This window comes from Vipera berus (genome assembly GCF_964194415.1).
Source record: "Vipera berus genome assembly, chromosome: 3".
NCBI lineage: Eukaryota > Metazoa > Chordata > Lepidosauria > Squamata > Viperidae > Vipera > Vipera berus.
In genome coordinates, this window is record NC_138204.1 from 56,673,385 (window position 1) to 56,692,635 (window position 19,251).

Consider the following 19,251-nt stretch of genomic DNA (forward strand, 5'->3'; position numbering starts at 1 on the left):
GCGGGAGATTCAGGTGCATTCATTGGTTGCAATAAGCAAGAAGCGGGAAAATAAACGCCGTTGATTGGTTACAGTTCAAACAGTTCCACTATAAAAGGTTGCAACATTTGACAGTTGTCAGTTGACTTATGTGTATTCAATAAACTCGTTCATTGCAAAAATCACTCTGAGTCCTCGTCCATCAGAACCAAACAGTATTTAAATCCAATAAATATATATATAAGTAGGCCAGCAACCCAAAGGCACTTTTAAATGCAGATAGGCCCAAGTCAGCCCAAATTTTATTCACATGACCACTTATCTGTGGACAGTGGGAGATATGACTGTAAACCGAGTCTCATTCCTTACAAGACCAAGCAGTTGTAGTTATTTGGGATACCTGGATCTGGGGATTTTTCATCTTTTGCCTTGGTTGGGTTTGCACTTCCCCATTCAAGATTGATGCACAATCTGGGAATCACACTGGACTCAAGCTACTGCTCAAAGAACAGATGGGAGCTGTAGCCAAAAGGCCATTGCACAGATTCACCTAGTGTACCGATTGCACCCAATTTTAGATTTGGGGGCTGTTCAGACTGTCATTTATACTGCAGTCATGTCACAAACAGACTATAGTTAATGCAATATTCTTTACATAGGGCTTGAATTGTTCTAAGAGTGTAATAAGCTAACTGACTGACTCCACATAGGGCTGCCCTTGAATACCACTTGAAAATGCTACAACTTGGTTTCCAGGTGCAATTCAAGATGCTGGCTGTTATCTATACAGGCCTTTATGGCCTGGGGCCTGGTTATATGCGAGTCTGCCTATTTCCTATTTGTACTCATTCATTAAGACTAAGCAGAGTTGGCATATTCCAAATCTTTTAAATTAAACAATGCCATCTAATAGGTCCTAGGAAGCATTCCTTCTCCTTCGCAGAAATTGCCCTCTAGAACAGCATCCCCCAGACATCCATATGGCTCCCACCCTGATGATGTTCCAAAAAACCTGGTGTTGGTGGTTGATCCTGATAATTTTCTGTTGGTACATTCTGTTATTTTTTTCCCCTCTGTACATGCCTGATCTTTTTCTTTTTTTTTATTTCATTGTACTCTACTTGTTAAAATGTAAGCTGCCGAGAGATCTTTGGAGTCAAGTAGCCTATAAATTGAGTAAAAAAAACAAAAAAGCAAATAAAGAAAGAAAGACATTTCAATTTTAAAATGAAATATCTGTGAGATGGCCTCACGAGACCGATGGTTCATTGAGGTGCTTCCAAGTAAAAAGGCAGCACACAGGGATGCGATCAGATTAAAGCTTTATTTAACGATAGAGTAAAGAGAAAGAGTTCCCTGGCATGGAGGCATCCATGCCTGGATTGAGCTCATAGATCACTCCCACATGAGAGCAACAAGAGAGAGCAAGCAAGCAGAGCGAGAGCAAAGAGAGCAGCAAAGAGCAGCCCCTGAGCAGAGGTTTTTATAGGGGGTCCTCAGCCCCTCCCTTACCAATTAACTCTCTCCAATGGGGCTGCAGGGGCCGGGGACCCCTGACCCACCAGTGGGAGCAAAGATGCCTCTTTGCTCCCATCTGATGACCTTTTTGGGGAACTGCCATGGCTGGCACAAAAACATCTAACAATATCAATAGTGAATGAATGCTCAACTCAAAAAATGTGGATTTAATTTAAAGTATTTTTGGAAATAGAAAAAACAACTTGATATTTAAAACTTTTCCTTCCGTAAGCAAAACATGGTTTCTTGATTGGATGAGAGACAATACTGTACAGCTCAAAAGGGGCTCAACAGTTGCTGCTGTCTGCGCTATTTTAAAATAGAAAAGCTGAATTAAAATTTATATTGCCTCTGCGATGAAGGAGACATCATTAAAAAAGCAATGAGATATCTTGCTGCTTTTAGCAGCACAAAAGCGTGAGCCCTATGGGTGAATATTTGGGAAAAATTCTGTTTGGTACAAGCAGTTTTCAACAATAGACATACATATTTATGCTAGATGTTTATATTACATTACATCATTACATTATGTAGAGCAGTGGTTCTCAAGTATGTACTGGGGACCACTGAGTGTCCTCAAGATCCTTTTAGGGTACCCACAAAATAAATGTTTTAAAATTTCTCAGTTTTAATTTCTAACACTGTGAGCATTGATAGATATAACTCATATACCAAAGCTCTTAGGGTGATCAATCATTTTAAAGAAAGTAGAGGGTTTCTGAGACCAAAATGTATGAGGACCACTGCTCTAGAGGTACCTAGGGCTTAACTTCATCGGATGTGTGCAAATATTTAGGTTGCTTTAATCTGGATTCTACACTGAGCAGGGACTTAGACAACGTAGCCTAAATGGTTCTGTGATTTTATGACATTTTATTTTAGAAACCAATATTGATCTGCTTGCTTCAAAGAATAAATTATTTAAGGATAAATAAATACAGGCGGCATTTTCTGCAAAGAAACGGGAGAGAAAGTGTACTGACGTAAGGATGATACAAATATAGAATTTCTGTTCTTGGACACCATTATTATTATTCACAAGTGTAAATCTAAAAACTCTTGATACTGATTACTAAGTTTGTCTCTTGTCATATAACTCGTATAAAATAGCATGTGAATTTGATGCTAATTAAATAGCCGCCTTCGAACAACATCGACCTTCGTTTAGATTTATTTTTTTTAAAGAGCCCAACATTGATACCGATGGCTATGGTGCAAATAGGCTCCGGAACTAGCAAAACAGGTTGCAAATAGTATCCGAGTCTTGATTTGAGCTGCACTTCATCGTGGGATCGAAGGAAAGCTATTCAAGAAATGTGCTGGGAGAGAGCGAGAGAGTGAGAGAACCGGAGACCGGAAGTAGCCTTGGAAGGGTTATTATAGATGTTACACAGCCGGTTTATGGCGCTGCTCGTCTGGATCTCGGACCGGCTCGAGATAAAGTTGAAGGTATAAATGGGGAAATGTGAAGGGATGGGAAAGCGTGGGAATGGAGGATTTTTATCAGGAACAGCTTAAGACAGATAAAATTAACGGAGTTAGTAAAATGGCTCAGCCGACCTACGAACTCCTTAGTGGAGAATAGTCAGTCAGAATAGTCACACATGGACGAGGGCGAGAAAATAGGAATAAACTTCTCGGGTTGGAAAGTTGGGGAGAACAGAATTTAGACCAGGGGTACTTGGCCCTTTTATGACTTGTGGACTTCAACTCCCAGAATTCCTCAGCTAGGCACGCTGGCTGAGGAATTCTGGGAGTTGAAATCCTCAAGTCATAAAAGGGCCAAGTTTGAAGACCCCTGATTTAGACAATTCGAAAGGCAATAGGTACAACATTTATTTTAGTTCATTAGTTTCTTTTCCTTGAAATCTGAAAATGGAGTAGCATTAAATGTCTGTAGGATCAGTATCTTGTCCTTAGATTGTTAAATCAGAGTGTATGGTAAAATGTAGTCTCCTACACTGTTACTCCGTATTTACTGACCAGCTATCACAGGGCTATACAATTTTAAAGCAATGCATTATTGCTAATAAAAACAATATTATAGTCAATCACATGCCGTGCTTTTTAAAAAGTTTTTAATAATTCCACTTAGATCCCCTGCGAAGATTAGCAAGTTCATATTTTTTAAAAAAAATCCTAAAAAAGTCCCAAGTAATACATGAATTTAAAGAAAAGATATCACAATGAGAAAAATAAGAAAGAACGTTTAAGAATTCTATTGTGTTTTATATGCACCATTTGTAAAACTGTCAATACTATTTTGTTTCAGTTTGCTCAAAATTCAGTTTCACTAAGTTCATTGAGCCTTTTTCTCAAAGAAATAGATATGGACTGGTGTATTATGGTTATAAGACAGTGAATACATCTAGAAACAAATGATGGAAATGTTCACTCATTGAACAGAATTAATACCTTTTGAAATATTACTGTGATCATTTGTAGAGTTGCAGTATGTTTATATGATGTCTTTACTGAATAGTTTATTCATTCTTAGGTACACTTGGTGTCAATCTTGACAGTATAAAAAGATTCATTTGTGTTTGTAACTTCAGAAGGTAAGGTGACAAACCTCACTCATTTTATAAATAAAAATAGAAAATAACATTTTATTTCTCGTAGAAGACGTTCAGCAAAGGAAAACTGATGATGGTGGGGAAATTTTTTTAAAAAAGCTTTTGTTCTAGTCAAGAATTAAATACTAATAACCTCTTCTTTTTTGTCATCTTCAGACATATATTTTCTTTGTTTAATATTGTTCATGGTGAACAGTTCAGGAGAACTGAAAATTTGGTCTTCTTAGTTGGCTTAATATTTATTCTTATATTAAGAATTCTTATATCCTTATATTAAATCAATATTATATTGACTTAATGTAAGAATATTTCAACTAGCCAAAAACACCTGTCTTTTGCTTCTTGTCTTTTTCCTCATGAACTCTCTTAGTTGTTCTTGCAGATATGAGTGTTTTGGCTGCTACTACTGCTACTAATAAAGTTATTGTGTCACAATTACGTAGACTTGTTATTACATTTGGTGAAGCATAGACATCACTAGCTATTATTTGCAATAGCTCTTTTTAAAATTCTCGTTAGACTCAACATGCATATGCAGAATTTGTAACAAAAAGACTAAATGTTGTTTTTTTCACACATTTGAGCATATTTACTCCTGTTTCAGAGTTTCAGGATTTGATGTTTCTTTTCATAAGGTTAAGAAAAGGGATATCTGGACTGGGTAACAATTAGGATGAGGAGGATTATTCAAAATTAGGATGCGGAGGAATAGTTAAGACTACCTGTGGAAGAAAATTCTATATTTTGCCTGTGATCCACATTTAATGGGGTGGGTGGGGGGTGAGCCTTTCTGCTCTGGTGGCCCCATTGTAGAATTCCTTCCCCGAGGTGAGGTTGGCCTCTTCATTCCTGAACTTTTGAAGATCCTTCAAGACCTGATTATGTCAGCAGGCCTGGTGACGTCAGGTGATGGGTGTCTAGTTCTGTTTTTACAGTTTCAGTGTAATGATCTTGCATAGTGATTGTTTTCCATTTATTGTTCTATTGGATTGTTATACGCTGCCCAGAATCACTTTCTGTGAGATGGGCGGCTATATAAATTTGATTAATAAATAATGCCTGGAAGCTATTTCTTAAATGAAAGACTTTCTCAGGATCCAAATTCCAATTTTCATGTACTGTTTTAAATGGCAAATATGTTGATGCTTAAGATACAATTGATATTCTTTAAATAGATGTTTTGGGTACCTAACAAACTGTTATTTAGTAGAGAATCTAGAGTGAAGAAAGCAGTTAATTTTGCAGAGGTGACTCTATGTGTATGGATGTCTAGCTAAAGATTATTTGCTTTTTTAAAACCCATCTTTCCTTTCTCTAATTTTAGACAATCAGAATGGCTACAGGAGCAGATGTCCGGGATATACTTGAACTGGGTGGCCCAGAATCTGAAAACATAGGAACTATTAATAAGAAAGACATCATAAATTCTGATAAGGTACAGATGAGGACGGTTAATTGAAATAAGTATTCAAGGGGAAAATTTCACTTTTGGTTTTGTTCTATTTCCATTGAGTCCTTCTTAAACACGCTGGAGGCTACACATGCATGATATTCTCCATGTGTTATTACATAGTGTGAGCAATCAATTAAGCTAGTCCTTGACTTACAACCATTCATTTAGTGACCATTTGAAGTTACAGCAGGTCTGAAAAAGGGGACATCACAATTTTTCACACGTAATGACAATTGCAGCATCCCCATGGTCATGTGATCAGAATTTGGGTGCTTGGCACTGGTTCATATTTATGATGGTTGCACTGTCCTGGAGTCATGTGATCACATTTTGTGACCTGACAAGCAAAGTCATTGGGGAAGGCAGATCCATTTAACTGTGGTGATTCACTTAACAAGTATGGCAAGAAAAGTCATAAAATGGGGCAAAGCCACTTAATAACTGTCTTGTTTAGCAACATAAATTTTCGGTTCTATTGTTGTAAATGGAGGACTAGTTGTACAGAAATTATGTAGAAAATTGCCTAAGAAAGTGGATTTTTTTCTTTAAACGTATAGCATTTTGTTGTTATTCAGGATCATAAAGATTTTCTCTTGAAGGAATTTGCTACTTCTATCCTTGAGGGCATTTAAAAGAAAATATAAAAATGAAATACATTTTTATGTGTTTTTATAAAAGTTAACAACAGTTTTAGCCTTTTAATTCTGATGCCCTCATGTATTTGTATATCTAAAGAAAATGCTGTTTTTGTACTTACTCCATTGTGTTTAAGTCAGTGCAATATTACAGGTACTTAGAATTAGAATACATCATTTGTATGACCTGATTGATATCAGTCTGGATTAAAGATTTTATTCTGTTTTTTTTCCATAAAGTCTGCATTTTTTCATATCATAATTTTGGAATTCATAGAACAGTTCTGTAGTTATATACACTTCCTAATGTCTAATTTGTATATCTCCAGTTTTGTCTTTATATCTTTATCTTATCGGGCGGTAGGGGAACAAGGGTACCCAGCACAATAAAAGGAATGAGTAAGGCTATTAGAATGAGAAGGAATGTGATTGGTCTGGGGCAAAAGAGATTCGTTTCTCCATCAATCAGTTGCATCTAGAATCTGCACTAACTCCCCACATCCTCATGCTTTACTTCTTAAGAAATAAAAATGAAATGGGAAGTACAGGCAGGGGAACTTGGAATACAAGAACACAGCTTAGAACAGCAGTTCCCAACTGGGGTGCTCGACGATATTCTGGGGGCGCAAAAACTTGGTTTTTCAAAATTATAGTATGCATAATTCATTGCCATTATTTTGAACTTTTGTAAGAAGTGTGAGTATATCAGAAGCATTCTAGGGGTGCAGGGTATAGAAAAGGTTGGGAGCCACTGGCTTAGAATATTACAGGCATAAGAAGAAAACATACGTAACATTGTCTTGTAAGAACTCAAAAAAGGAGAATAACCCAAACAACTGTAGTAATTGACATTAATGCTCCCACAAAGGATTTAAATAAATATTTTTTTATTTCAGAAAAAATCCAAGAAATCATCAGAGACCCTGACATTTAAGAGACCAGAAGGAATGCACCGAGAAGTCTATGCGCTGTTGTATTCTGATAAAAAGTAAGTAAGTTTGCCCCACGTAGTATACATTCAGTCACCTTCCCACCTTCCTATCCTAGATGTCATGCCCCTGAGAGATTATTAGACTGCTAGGACTCTCCCTTTTACATATAACATTCTTTTTCTTTCTGTTACATTAAATATTACAGTTCAGCAACAACTTTTGAAGAGATTCTGTGGCTTGGTGGGGAACAGCCTGTGCCCTTCTGAACTACAAATAGAGAGAGGTTCATTTGTAGCATTGGCAGAAATCTTAAAAGGCATGCATGAAAGCTGAAGCATATTTAATATCTTCTTTAAAATAATTTCTGAATTTATTTTATTAAACTAAGTGTGTAGCTTGTTTGCCTGATGAAATTGTAATTTGGGAGGTATTTATCAAGTGTAAAATCAGTTTTTTCTCCCCCCCAAACTAGTCATCTTAAGCTACATACGTATATTTATTAATTAGAAAAACAGCAATTGAACCAAAAAGTGAAAATTACATTTCCTCCATATTATAATAAAAGTAAAGCTTTGATATATATGTCTCCATAACCAACAATTCTAGACTCATTTGATGTGTCCAAGGAAATCTGGAGTTGTTCTCAGTGATAGTTTTATCTATATCTATATCTATCTATATATCTATATCTACATATTTTTATCTTTATCTCTATCTGTATATCTGTCTACACACACACACACACACACACACACACACACACACACACACACAGAATTTATATTTTAGGGGCCTTTAAATTTTGCAACCTCTTTTGAAAATAATGCTGAACAACATTATATTTTAATATTGGTTATATTGACCTGATGGATAATATAATGTAATCCTCCAGTACTTGATTTTAGTCAATAGCAAATTACCTTTTTTTAAAAAAGAACATGATTTCTGAGAACGTTAAGCTATTATAATTTTGCAAGAACTAATTTCTCAAAAACATTTGTAGATATTTCAAACGTAATTTTGTCCCAACAAAGAGGAAAAACATGAAGTGTACCACTCCCTACTCCCAATGAAGGACTGCATTGGACTTGCTTATCCCATACTGCGAATTTGGACTCTGCTAAGCTGTTACAGAGAGTCAGTTTGATATAGCGGTTAAAAGCAGCAGGCAAGATAGAGAAGATGGAGAGTTGTAGGCCACTTTTAGCTAGTTGTGTTACTTTAGGCAAACTCTCTTTCTCTCTCAGCCATAGGAAGAAGGCAATGACAAACTCCTTCTGAAAATGCTACCAAGAAAACTGCAGGAGCCTGTCCAGACACACACCAGGACTCAAAACTGACTCAAAGGGAGAAAAAAAAGAAAGAAAAAGCCATAGCATCATAATATAAATATGTAAAATAAAATGGGGAATGAATTGTTAGGGTATAATAAAAACAAATAATGCAATCAGGTAACTTTTAAATTCATTCCTATAAATAGCATTGTCAGTATAGCTGTTTTTTTCACATCTTTATTCTCATCTTATGTCATCTCTTTATTTTCTTATTTTTATTTTCTTAAAACACAGATAAACAAATGTCAACAACATGAGCAAGACTATTCAGATAAACATATTCTTCCTAAGCTCTTTTGATTGGCCATTGCATAAAATAACACCTGCAGGACTTAATAATAAGTTACTTCCAAATTCACCTAGCTAAAATTTTGTGCCGGTTATATAAAATAATTTGAAGGTCTGCATTGCTGTCTTGTCTTCAAGTTGTCTTTAATTCTTCTTCGGAAAATATGGAGTGGGCAATACGTTGAACCTTATGCTAACAATTGGTTTGGTTTAGGCCTTGTATTTTTTTTTCCCCAGGGATGCACCCCCTCTTTTACCAAGTGACACGACGCAGGGTTATCGTACAGTGAAGGCAAAACTTGGTTCCAAGAAAGTGAGACCTTGGAAGTGGATGCCGTTCACAAACCCTGCTAGAAAAGATGGTGCTATGTTCTACCACTGGAGAAGGGCGGCAGAAGAGGGCAAGGATTACCCTTTTGCCAGATTCAACAAAGTATGGAGATTTAATAAGAGCTATATTGTGTGCGTGGGATTGGTATGCTTAATAGAATTGCATAAAAATCTTTAAAAATTAGTTCCCAATACTCTTTTTGACTTGCTCTGTCTAGTACTAACTCTCAGATCAGTTTTTAGTGATCTGCTACTGTAATTTACGTGGCTGCTACATAACGTTTGTTCCCAAATATGTTCCACATCATCTTTTTGTCTTTGAATCTGAGACATTGCTTAGACAGCTTGTTCAAGTTCAGCCAAAATGTTGACTGAATTTAGGAACTATAAAAATGGTGGAAAGATGTAAAAAGGGTATTCTGAGGAACTTTTTTTTTTTGGAACAATTGGATTTCTATCCTGAATTTCTGTTACATGCCTCAAGATGTCCCCTGCTTGATGGAACTATTATATGCAAGAGTAAGAAGAACCTATGATGTGAATAGTCTTTTCTCTTTTTGAATAGACAGTACAAGTTCCAGTCTATTCAGAGCAAGAGTATCAAATGTACCTTCATGATGATGCCTGGACAAAAGCGGAAACAGACCACCTATTTGACTTATCACGACGTTTTGACCTCCGTTTTGTGGTCATTCATGACCGCTATGATCACCAGCAGTTCAAAGTAAGCCTCTAATCTCATTCAGTCATTCTAACATGTACATTCTGCTTGTAAAAAGATGAAACAGTGCTAGCTCCACTTCTTTCATCTTACTGTTTTCATTTCCATTTATCTGGGATAACTGTATACCCAGGAGAGGTTTAGTTTTACAAAAACTATAGAAGGTGTCGATGTGAAATCAGTCTCCAGATATAATGACAAGAAAAATATGAAGTTAACGCATGTAGCACTACAGCTGTTCCTTATGAGTAGAGTTTATAGGTAAGGATGCCATGAAAAGGGTTCTGTTGACTAATATCTTTTATATAAATGCTGTTTTAGTTCAACGTGCCGAGTAACTTAAAAGTTTTTAAGAATCCATTACTTGCCCAATGGTCATACTATGGAAAAGTAAATACCGAACATCAAATGAAAACTTATTCACATTCCCCTGTTAATGATTTTTGGCTCCCCAAATTATGCACAACTATAATCCAAATTTTAACTTTAACTCTGGAATTAACATTGTATAAGGGCTCACATGAGATTTGAATGCTTTTTGTTTCTTTGTTTGCAGACAAAAATAAAAAGCAACAGTTGTAAAATATGAAACTGTGTGATGTTAGCATGTCCTGCAAACCCAGCCTTTTACTGCAGAAAAGATGTTGACTAACTTACGCAAACACCTTAGGGCATTTCACAGTTGGGCCCAACTTAGTTGAATGGTCATGAAGAATATCGGATAATATGCATCAACAAGAGTTGCACAGATTAGATAATTTTGCAGAATGGTTGTTTTAATGAAATATAGAAGCCTTGGCAGATTCATGTTCTTGTTTCTAATTCCTTGAATTGTCCATGTTGTAGTTTTTCAATGTTTTTCTTAATGGAAGATACATATATCTAAGAACAAATGCTAAATGATAAAGATGTTTGTAAAGGTACATTTTTAATAACATTAAATATTGGAAAGAATATGTACCGCCTCTTCTTTTCACCATTAAATTAATGATAGTGTGACATCATATGTAACTTTATACTACCAACCAGTAAACCTTGTTCAGATAATATATTGGTGCTAGTTGTAGTAATTTCCCATACATATGTTTATCCCTAATCTCTTAATCATTTCTATTTTTAACCCTGGTTCTTAACTAAGAAACGGTCAGTAGAAGACCTAAAGGAGCGTTATTATCATATCTGTGCAAAGTTAGCCAATATTCGTACAGCTCCAGGTACAGACCTGAAAATCCCCGTCTTTGATGCTGGCCATGAGAGGCGCCGGAAGGAACAATTAGAAAGGCTATACAACCGAACACCAGAACAGGTAATGAATTTGTACCAAAATAGTAGCAGTGGGCAATGGTTGTTGGTTTTATTATCCTTTGAAATCATTAACATGATTCCTCTTGATAGTAACTAGTAACATTATACAATGTACTTACCATTAGATCAGTAATGGTTATGTGGATATGAACATACTACCGTGTTTCCCTGAAAGTAAGACCCAGCCCGATAGTAAGCCCTAGCTTGATTTTCGGGGGTGGGCCTAATATAAGCCCCAAAACTAAGCCCTAGTTTTGGGGTGACGTCCATTCCTAAAAATCAAGCGGGGGTGTGTGAAGCTGCCCCACGGGCCCCATGCCCACTTACCGGTAGGACCACCCCAGCTAGGTCTCCCACACCCCGACACCTGTCGCGCCGTTGCTTGACTTCCATGACTGCTTGCCACTTGCGGCCGGATGCCATGTGCATTGCACCGTTGCCGCTGCTCGTGGCATGATGTCACATGCTTCAGGCCACTTCTGTTAGCGGCAAGAAGCTGCACAGCCCTTTGGGCTACTTCTGCTGCTCATGTAGCACTTCAGTCTACTTCTGCTGCTTGTGGCAGGAGGCCATGTGGCACTTCGAGCTGTTTCCGCTGCTCCTGCTGTGAGCGGTGGCAACATCGCAGTGCGCCAAATGGTGTCCGGACGCAAGTGGCGGCAAGCGGCCACAGAAGTCAAGCAGCAGTGCGACAGGTGTCAGGGTGTGGGAGGCCCGGCTGTGGTGGTCGTAAGATAAGACACCCTCCAAAAATAAGACCTGGTGCCTCTCTTGGAGGCAAAAAATATATATAAGACCGGGTCTGATTTTCAGGGAAATACAGTATGTTGAAACATGCTACTCAGTTTTTGTTTGAGGAGGCCTGAAGTAGGTTGTTGAATAGTGTGCTAATGATACTTACAAGAGTCTACTTCTTAATTTGGATCATTTTCTCATTAAAAATGAACATTTGCACAATTACGCAGTTATTAAGCATTGCCACCTTACTTTATTTTGGAAATAGATTTTTGTTAAGAGATTTAGGCATGAGGTTTCTGGCCACAGTTCATTGATCTGGAATAAGGACATCAAATGTGTGTGTATTATGATCAAGAATAAAGACGAGAGAACTTGGGGAAGGTGATGGGTCATTGAACCATGGCATATAGTGCTGCATCATTTGCAACTTGAAAGGCTTCCTAGACCTTTAAATGTTCCGTAGAAAAGAATCCAAATCTAAAGCATCCAAAGTGTGTGAACGTCTGGGTGGTGGAATGTGACCAATACTATGTTAACTTGCAAACTAATCTTTAGACTAGATATCCTAGTTTGTGTAGAATAGGGGGAATGTGCTTTAGTTAAAACTGTGTTTTAGTTTCATTTGTGGCATGCTGGCCAGGAGGTGTCCAGTCCGATTGATACGATCCTTAACATTAGCAGGAAATACTGCTTGAGGTCTCAAGGAAGTAAGCATTTGGGCTAGTGGAATATTAAGGGGTAATAATGAGTATTGCAACTGTGAATGTCTGTTGTATAAGTGAAGGGAAGGCATGGCTTCTTTAAGGCTCTTTCACCGGATATGATAAGTTTGCCTATATACCATCCTCTGGTGCCAGCTAGAAGATTGAAATTTTTACTGATTTCTTGAAGTACAGGAGGAATGAAGTAGACCACTAAAAGGGATTTCCAGAGAATGAGAGCATTGATGGAAAAAACCACTTCTGAGGCTGTGACAGATGACAGAGAGACAGTAGCTGGAGATAGTTAATTCCATGAGGCCTAGTTGGTTGGGTAAATAAATGCCAGAGGATGCGATCTCTCAGTTAACTAGGATCAGAGGTATATATGGTCTTAAAGGTGACAACCAGAATCTCACGTTGTATCCAGAAGCCCATAGGTAATCAGTGGAACTTCAAAGGAGAAGAGGTATATTGTAAATATATTGGAACATTCTGACCATTCCCTGACCTGCCACATTCTGTATCCACCTGTAGCTCCCAGGTCTTCTTCAAAAGCCACTCCATGTAGAGCACATTACAATAGTCCAACAGGGAAGTGATAATGAGTTCCCCATGAGAATGATGACAAATTGTGCAAAAGCACTCCTAGTCATATCTGCCACCTGCTTTTTAAGCAGGAGCTGTGAGTCTATAGGAAATCACAAATTGTGGGCAATTTTTGAATGGGGAAAATAGCCCCATTCATAGATGAAGAGATGTCTCTTGAATCATAGGCTTATAAACCTGAAGCCATTCTGTTAAGTCTGTTCCTTCCCATCCAGAGCCTGATAATCACCAGGTACTGGATCAGCAAGTCTACCACATTTCTTGTCCAACTGAGAAATGGTAGAATTAACACTGCAGAGGGCCCTTTCCACTTGCAAAGGATTCACAGACTCAAATTGTATCAGAAGAGAAGGCCCTCATCTTCTTAATGGATGCTGTCCATTAAGTTCTACTCCTAAATCTGACTGATTTGGTCCATGAAATTCCTCATTGCAGCATTTCAGGCGATCCAGGTAAACATCCTTTCCTAAAAAGAAATTTGTTGTTCTACAAAGACTTCTGGGAGGCATTCAGCTAGTAAAATAGGGTAGGAAAATTATTTTTTTGCCACCCAAATTGTCACTCTGGGCTTAATCATCTCAGGTCTTTCTGCCTTTGGGGTTTGGGTGTCTCTTTTGTCATTTCATCTCCCTGGACGTCACAGAAAATCAAGAAACAGTAGCAAACTTATGCACAGGGACCAGTCCAGTTCAGTCCAGTCTAAAGCCTCAGGTATCTTACTATTTCAATTGGCAACCAATGTTGAACTGCGTACTGCACTTTTAAGAGTTCTCTGAAAACCCGTGGAATCCATTAGGTATCTGGGATAGTATCTAATGGGTTCTTCCCCTCTGTAGGGGAGAGGTTATTATACTAAATTCCACAGCAGTCAGAAAGCCATCTGCCCATAAAGGATGAAACTTCAACACTCTCCAGTTTCATATCATTTTTTTATCCATGCCTAGACAAAAAACAAATTGAGTGACCTTTAATGTATGGCCGTGGTAGGCCATGTTAGAAGGGCACAGTGGCAGCAAAATAGTCTCACCCAAAGGGTCTGCAATGACAAGGACTAAATATAAGGTAGAGGATCATTCCCATCATTTTCTGGAGAGCCCCATGACAGGAAGAACAGTCACAAGCAGGTTAATCTCTCGCTGGATTGCCTTACCTCTTACCTGCTCTGGAAATTGTTACTTAATTTTGCTAACAATCCTGATTGGAAAAAGTCTCTAGGAATGTGTATGCAAATAAAAGAGATATATCAAGGAGTGAAATTAAAACAAACCCTATAGAGGTTAGTATACAAGAAAGAAAGTGAGGATAAAGAAGTCATAAATTCTCTGAAAATGTATGTTAAAATATGGGTACAGTTTCCTTATTATAGTTGGTGTGGGTCTTGTTTAATATGTATGTGAGGACTGCCTGACACTCAGGAGAGTGCTGTTATTATTTATATAAAGAGAAACAAAGCAAGAGTACAAAAGCTACCTGAGGATTAGTGTGCTTGAGAAGATATTTGGCAGGATTCTGATCAAAAAGGTAGATGAGACAACATGATCAAAATTTGGCAAGTCTTTGTCCTAGCAGGCCACTGAGAATTCTAAGTGGTAAACTGAACTGAATTTTGGATAGCTTTGTATTATTGTGGAGTAGAAAGTTAATTCATCAATGCGATAAGGGCAGTATATGGTAGAAATCATGCGTTAGAATAAATAGAATGCTTATCAAATTATTATTCTTTAGCAGATTAAGGCAAAATGTATGTTTCCTCCTTGGTGTTTAGTATATTTATGGAAAAAGTATAAGGAATGCTTTTAATGATGATAGAGGTATGTTGCTTGGGAGTTTTCTCTCTCTGTGTGTAAATACTTTTCTATGTACAGAATGCCATGTTGTTGGCTAGCAACTTGAATGATTTGCGGTAAATGTTTAATAGACCTTATGATGCAACAAGGAGGATGGATCTGAAAATGCAGGAAAGATTAAAATACATACTACAGCAAGGACATGAGCTGTGGATCCTGATAGAATGTTTACTGAAGATTAAAAAAAATGGATTAAGAAATTTTAACATTTACAAAATGCTAGTAGAAAGGTAGTAGATAGTATAGGATGTACGGTGAAGAATGAATGAATGAATCTTTAGAAAAAAGCAAAAATGTTGTATATAATAAACATGCTTCTGCCCATGTGGATGTATTGAGTTGGGTATATCACAAGAAACTTAAAAATAAGTTAAATGCAATTGTTTCATCATATAGAGGGAAAGAATGTAAAGCAAAATTCTTTATGTGTACAGTAATTTTCTATATTCTAGGCAGCTTACAATATAAATTCATAAAGCAAATAGGAAGAGTGAGTGGATTGAAAGAAATAACAAGACTGAGAAGGCATGGAAAGTATAAATGGCAACGCATGAAACAGTATATGGATATAGTAGATGTGAAAGCAAATATGGTTTTTAGGAGTATTCAAGCTTATAATGAACGTTGCTGTGTCTACTAAATTAGACTATATTTATTTTCTTAACTTGAGGCTTTTAATTTATTTGGCTTAGTTGTTGTTTCATTTACGTGCTTTACATAACATTGCTCACCCAAAGGGGAATAATACGCATAAACCTGTAACTATGTATGGAAAAGAATATGTTATGTGATCTTTGCAGCATTACTTTCAAGGGGCATGCAGAGCATTTGAAAGCAGTACTTCGCAGTGCACTGGAGTACATAGAAAACACCACTTTTTGACTTGTTGATGTACTTGCAGTTTTGCCAGGTTTCTGTGGCAGCTTTGAGAACTGCTCTTGGCTATCTCTGTGTGTATATGATTAGAAACGCATGTTGCTTCTGCTTGCTACTTTATTCCTGGGTATTGCAAATCATCTTTTTCAAAAAGTTTGCCCACAGAGTCATTTTTTTTAATTGAGGCAGCATGTATCTAGATGATTAATTGACTGACTGACTGACTGAAAGACAGACAAGCAGACAGACACATATTCGGACACATGCCCTTCATGGCATGGGTCCGGAATACCTCAGGGAGCACCTGCGGCCGGCATCAACTTCCCTCCGCCCAGTGCGTTCCCACAGAGAGGGCCTCCTCAGGGTGCCACCGGTCAAAGAATGCTGACTGGTGGCCCCCAGGGGCAGGGCGTTCTCTGTGGGCGCGCCGGATTTATGGAACCATCTTCCGGTTGAGCTCCGGATGGCGCCCGACCTTCGCTCCTTCCGGCGCGACCTAAAGACCTACCTGTTCGAACAAGCCGGCCTGGCCTGATGGGTGATGGGTTTGGGTTTTATTGCTTTTTATGTATTTTAACTTATTGTTATAGTTCTTGGGCATCTTGTTTAATCTCTTTTAATTTTTGTATTCTTGTCTTTTAACATGTATTGCCCTGTTCACCGCCCTGAGTCCTTCGGGAGAAGGGCGGTATACAAATAAAATTATTATTATTATTATTATTATTATTATTATTATTATTATTATTATTATTATTATTATTATTATTATTATTATTATTATTATTATTATTATTCCCTAGAAAATCATAGGACAGGGGCTCCTAATCTTAGATATAAAATTGTCGCCATTAGGTGGCTCTCCAATATTGCTTTACTCATCGTAACCTGCTGCATTGCCTTTTTCTCATTTGTAGGTGGCAGAAGAAGAATATCTAATCCAGGAGTTGCGGAAAATTGAAGCTAGGAAGAAAGAGAGGGAGAAGCGGACACAAGATTTGCAAAAACTCATTACAGCCGCTGACACAACCACTGAACAAAGACGTGCAGAACGCAAGGCCCCTAAGAAAAAGCTGCCACAGAAAAAAGAGACCGAGAAACCTGTAAACGTCTTATACTTCCCTCGCTCGTTTTCTTACGGTGCTATCTTACTGTTTCAGTGCCAGGAATGGTTGGTTTTCTGTATAGGTTTTGCTTGGGCAATTTGTTTTGTTTCTTTTCAATCCTTAGTATCTCTTGAAGCAGTCACACAGGAAGCTGCAGTGTGGCCACAGTTAAGATGGCAGGAAAAGAACTGAAATTGCTAGGCTGGAAAGGAGATAAAGTGGGCTTAAGACAAACCCTCTCAAGGGGCGTTGTGAACACACAGTCAGGAAATAGCTCTCCACAGTGTCGTTCTGCACAACAAACGTGGAGAGTGAAAAATGCCAATTTTAAGCTGTAAGTGTGACTACTAAAATTGAGGGACACCTTGGATGAAGCATTCTATTTACAATGGCGCTTGATCATTGATTTAAGTTACTTCCTTTCCTGTTTCCTGTTTTCAAAAAATTAATATACAGATGCTTGTTTAACATTGGAATGTATTTTATTTTAAAGTAAACACACATAAAATATTTTATATAAACAGAAACATTTCTTTTTAAAAAAAGTTAATATTGAAATATAGGCAAGGCACCAACTCATACAAATAAATAGTGGTTATGCGGAGAGAAAAGAACAGTATAGTAATTCAAATAAACATAACAAAAAGTGGAAAAAAAGCTAATTTAACACAAGGAAAGAAAAAAGAAGTTCCATTTAATACAATTTAATATTAATATAAAATTAATTACATCCTTAAGCTTATTATTAAATCTAGACCACAGATAATGTACTTTTAAAGATGATTTCCTTTAAAATGTGCACCACAAAAGTAGGAAGTCCAGAAGATAATTGTTCTGATCAACTCAGGAGGACCAGAACAATTCATATTGGAATGTATAAAGTCTGAACTGCTAACGCATCTAACTTGTTACCAGGTAGAAAACTTATTGTTAGATGATCGATAATAAAAACATTATCTCCTCTAGTGCTGACAGTGAGTTTCTAAGATTCGGGATAAGTGAGAGGGTTAAAGAATAATTGAAGCAATCCTCTCTGTAGGCCACTGAGCCTGTTTTTTCTCCTCACCCCTTCCCAGTTGCAGAACAATATTTTCCTGAAGGTTGCAGATGGTAGATGAGACTGGATAATTTAGGGAGCAACTTTGGCCTTGAGTGCCTGTCTTAACACTTTTTACCTATCATTCTTGAATATCTTACTTATAATCTTAAGATTGTGGTTATTTTTTGTTTTGTTTTGTTTGATAGTGTGGAATGGCAACGTGCCATATCATTTGGAGAAGATTCTGCCTTTCAGTGATTAAGATGGGACCTCAGCACAAATGTCATATGAAAATGCATTTTTTTTTTGTGTGAGCAAGACTGGCTTTGTATCTGTAAATCCACCAGGTAGACTTAAGATTTAAGACCTCGAAAATTTGAAATCTGTGGCTTGAGTTTCTCTTAGCTTCTTAGTCCTCAATCCCTGACCAGACAGATTCTTCTATTCTAGTACATGTAGAATTAGGTATATCTGGCTACTTCCCACAGTATTGCCTGCATGGAAGTAAACACCTCAGGATTCCTAAAGGCAGTTTATGTTGTTGCAAAAGTGCTATTTCAACCATGACAGAGTCCATTAGGAGTCAATTATCAACTGTAGCAGGAAACTGCTTTTTTTTATTAAAAAATTGCATTTTAACTAACAATTTGAATTGAGGGCTGTATCAGCATCATCTCAACAAAGGGAAGTCATTAACCAAAGAGTCAATTGAGGTTGAAGCTTTTACAGCTCATGCTTGCATGTGAGGTATAGCAATTTATTTAATTGCTCTGATGTGGCAAAGCAGGTTATACAATGGGGAGGGAGTCAACTTGCCCTATATTTTCATTATTGATTCAATGGGAAATTGTTGAGGGGAGTTAGTAAGAATTAGTCTAAAACTATTCTGAGATTATCTCGAACCCAATAAATCGGGGCTTTTAAAAAAGAAGTTTAGATGCCTCCACAGTGCTTAGTATACAGGATCTAGCATACACACCAGGTGATTTGATATTTCCTGTTATTTTTATAAAACATTATTTTGGTTTTGACTGCAAATTGTCCTGGGTGTGAAATTTAATTAATTAATACCAACATATTTTGGCATGCTGATATGGGTTCAGGTATTTAAAGGGATTAGTTTAGCTACTGTTCAGTATTCAGCAAGGACAGAATAACTGGTTTGCTGTTATTGAGGCAGGTTTTCTGCATAGAAAATGAGGTTTTTCTTTACTTGCTGCTTGAGTAAATTGAATTTGATGTCTTTAGTACCATAGGTTTTGTCCAGATA

General features: G+C 37.3%; 1 protein-coding gene across 1 annotated transcript in view; it reads left to right on the forward strand.

Annotated features, from left to right (window-relative positions):
- The first annotated feature begins 2,888 nt into the window (after positions 1-2,888).
- Positions 2,889-19,251, forward strand: part of DMAP1 (DNA methyltransferase 1 associated protein 1) — a 44,011-nt gene continuing 27,648 nt past the window's right edge. The window contains exons 1-8 of the mRNA XM_081322275.1: positions 2,889-2,946; positions 3,995-4,055; positions 5,398-5,508; positions 7,058-7,149; positions 8,953-9,148; positions 9,611-9,769; positions 10,905-11,072; positions 16,754-16,939. Of these exons, the coding sequence (XP_081178401.1) occupies positions 5,407-5,508; positions 7,058-7,149; positions 8,953-9,148; positions 9,611-9,769; positions 10,905-11,072; positions 16,754-16,939 (903 nt within the window). The 5' untranslated portion in view covers positions 2,889-2,946; positions 3,995-4,055; positions 5,398-5,406. The remainder of the gene's footprint in view (positions 2,947-3,994; positions 4,056-5,397; positions 5,509-7,057; positions 7,150-8,952; positions 9,149-9,610; positions 9,770-10,904; positions 11,073-16,753; positions 16,940-19,251) is intronic.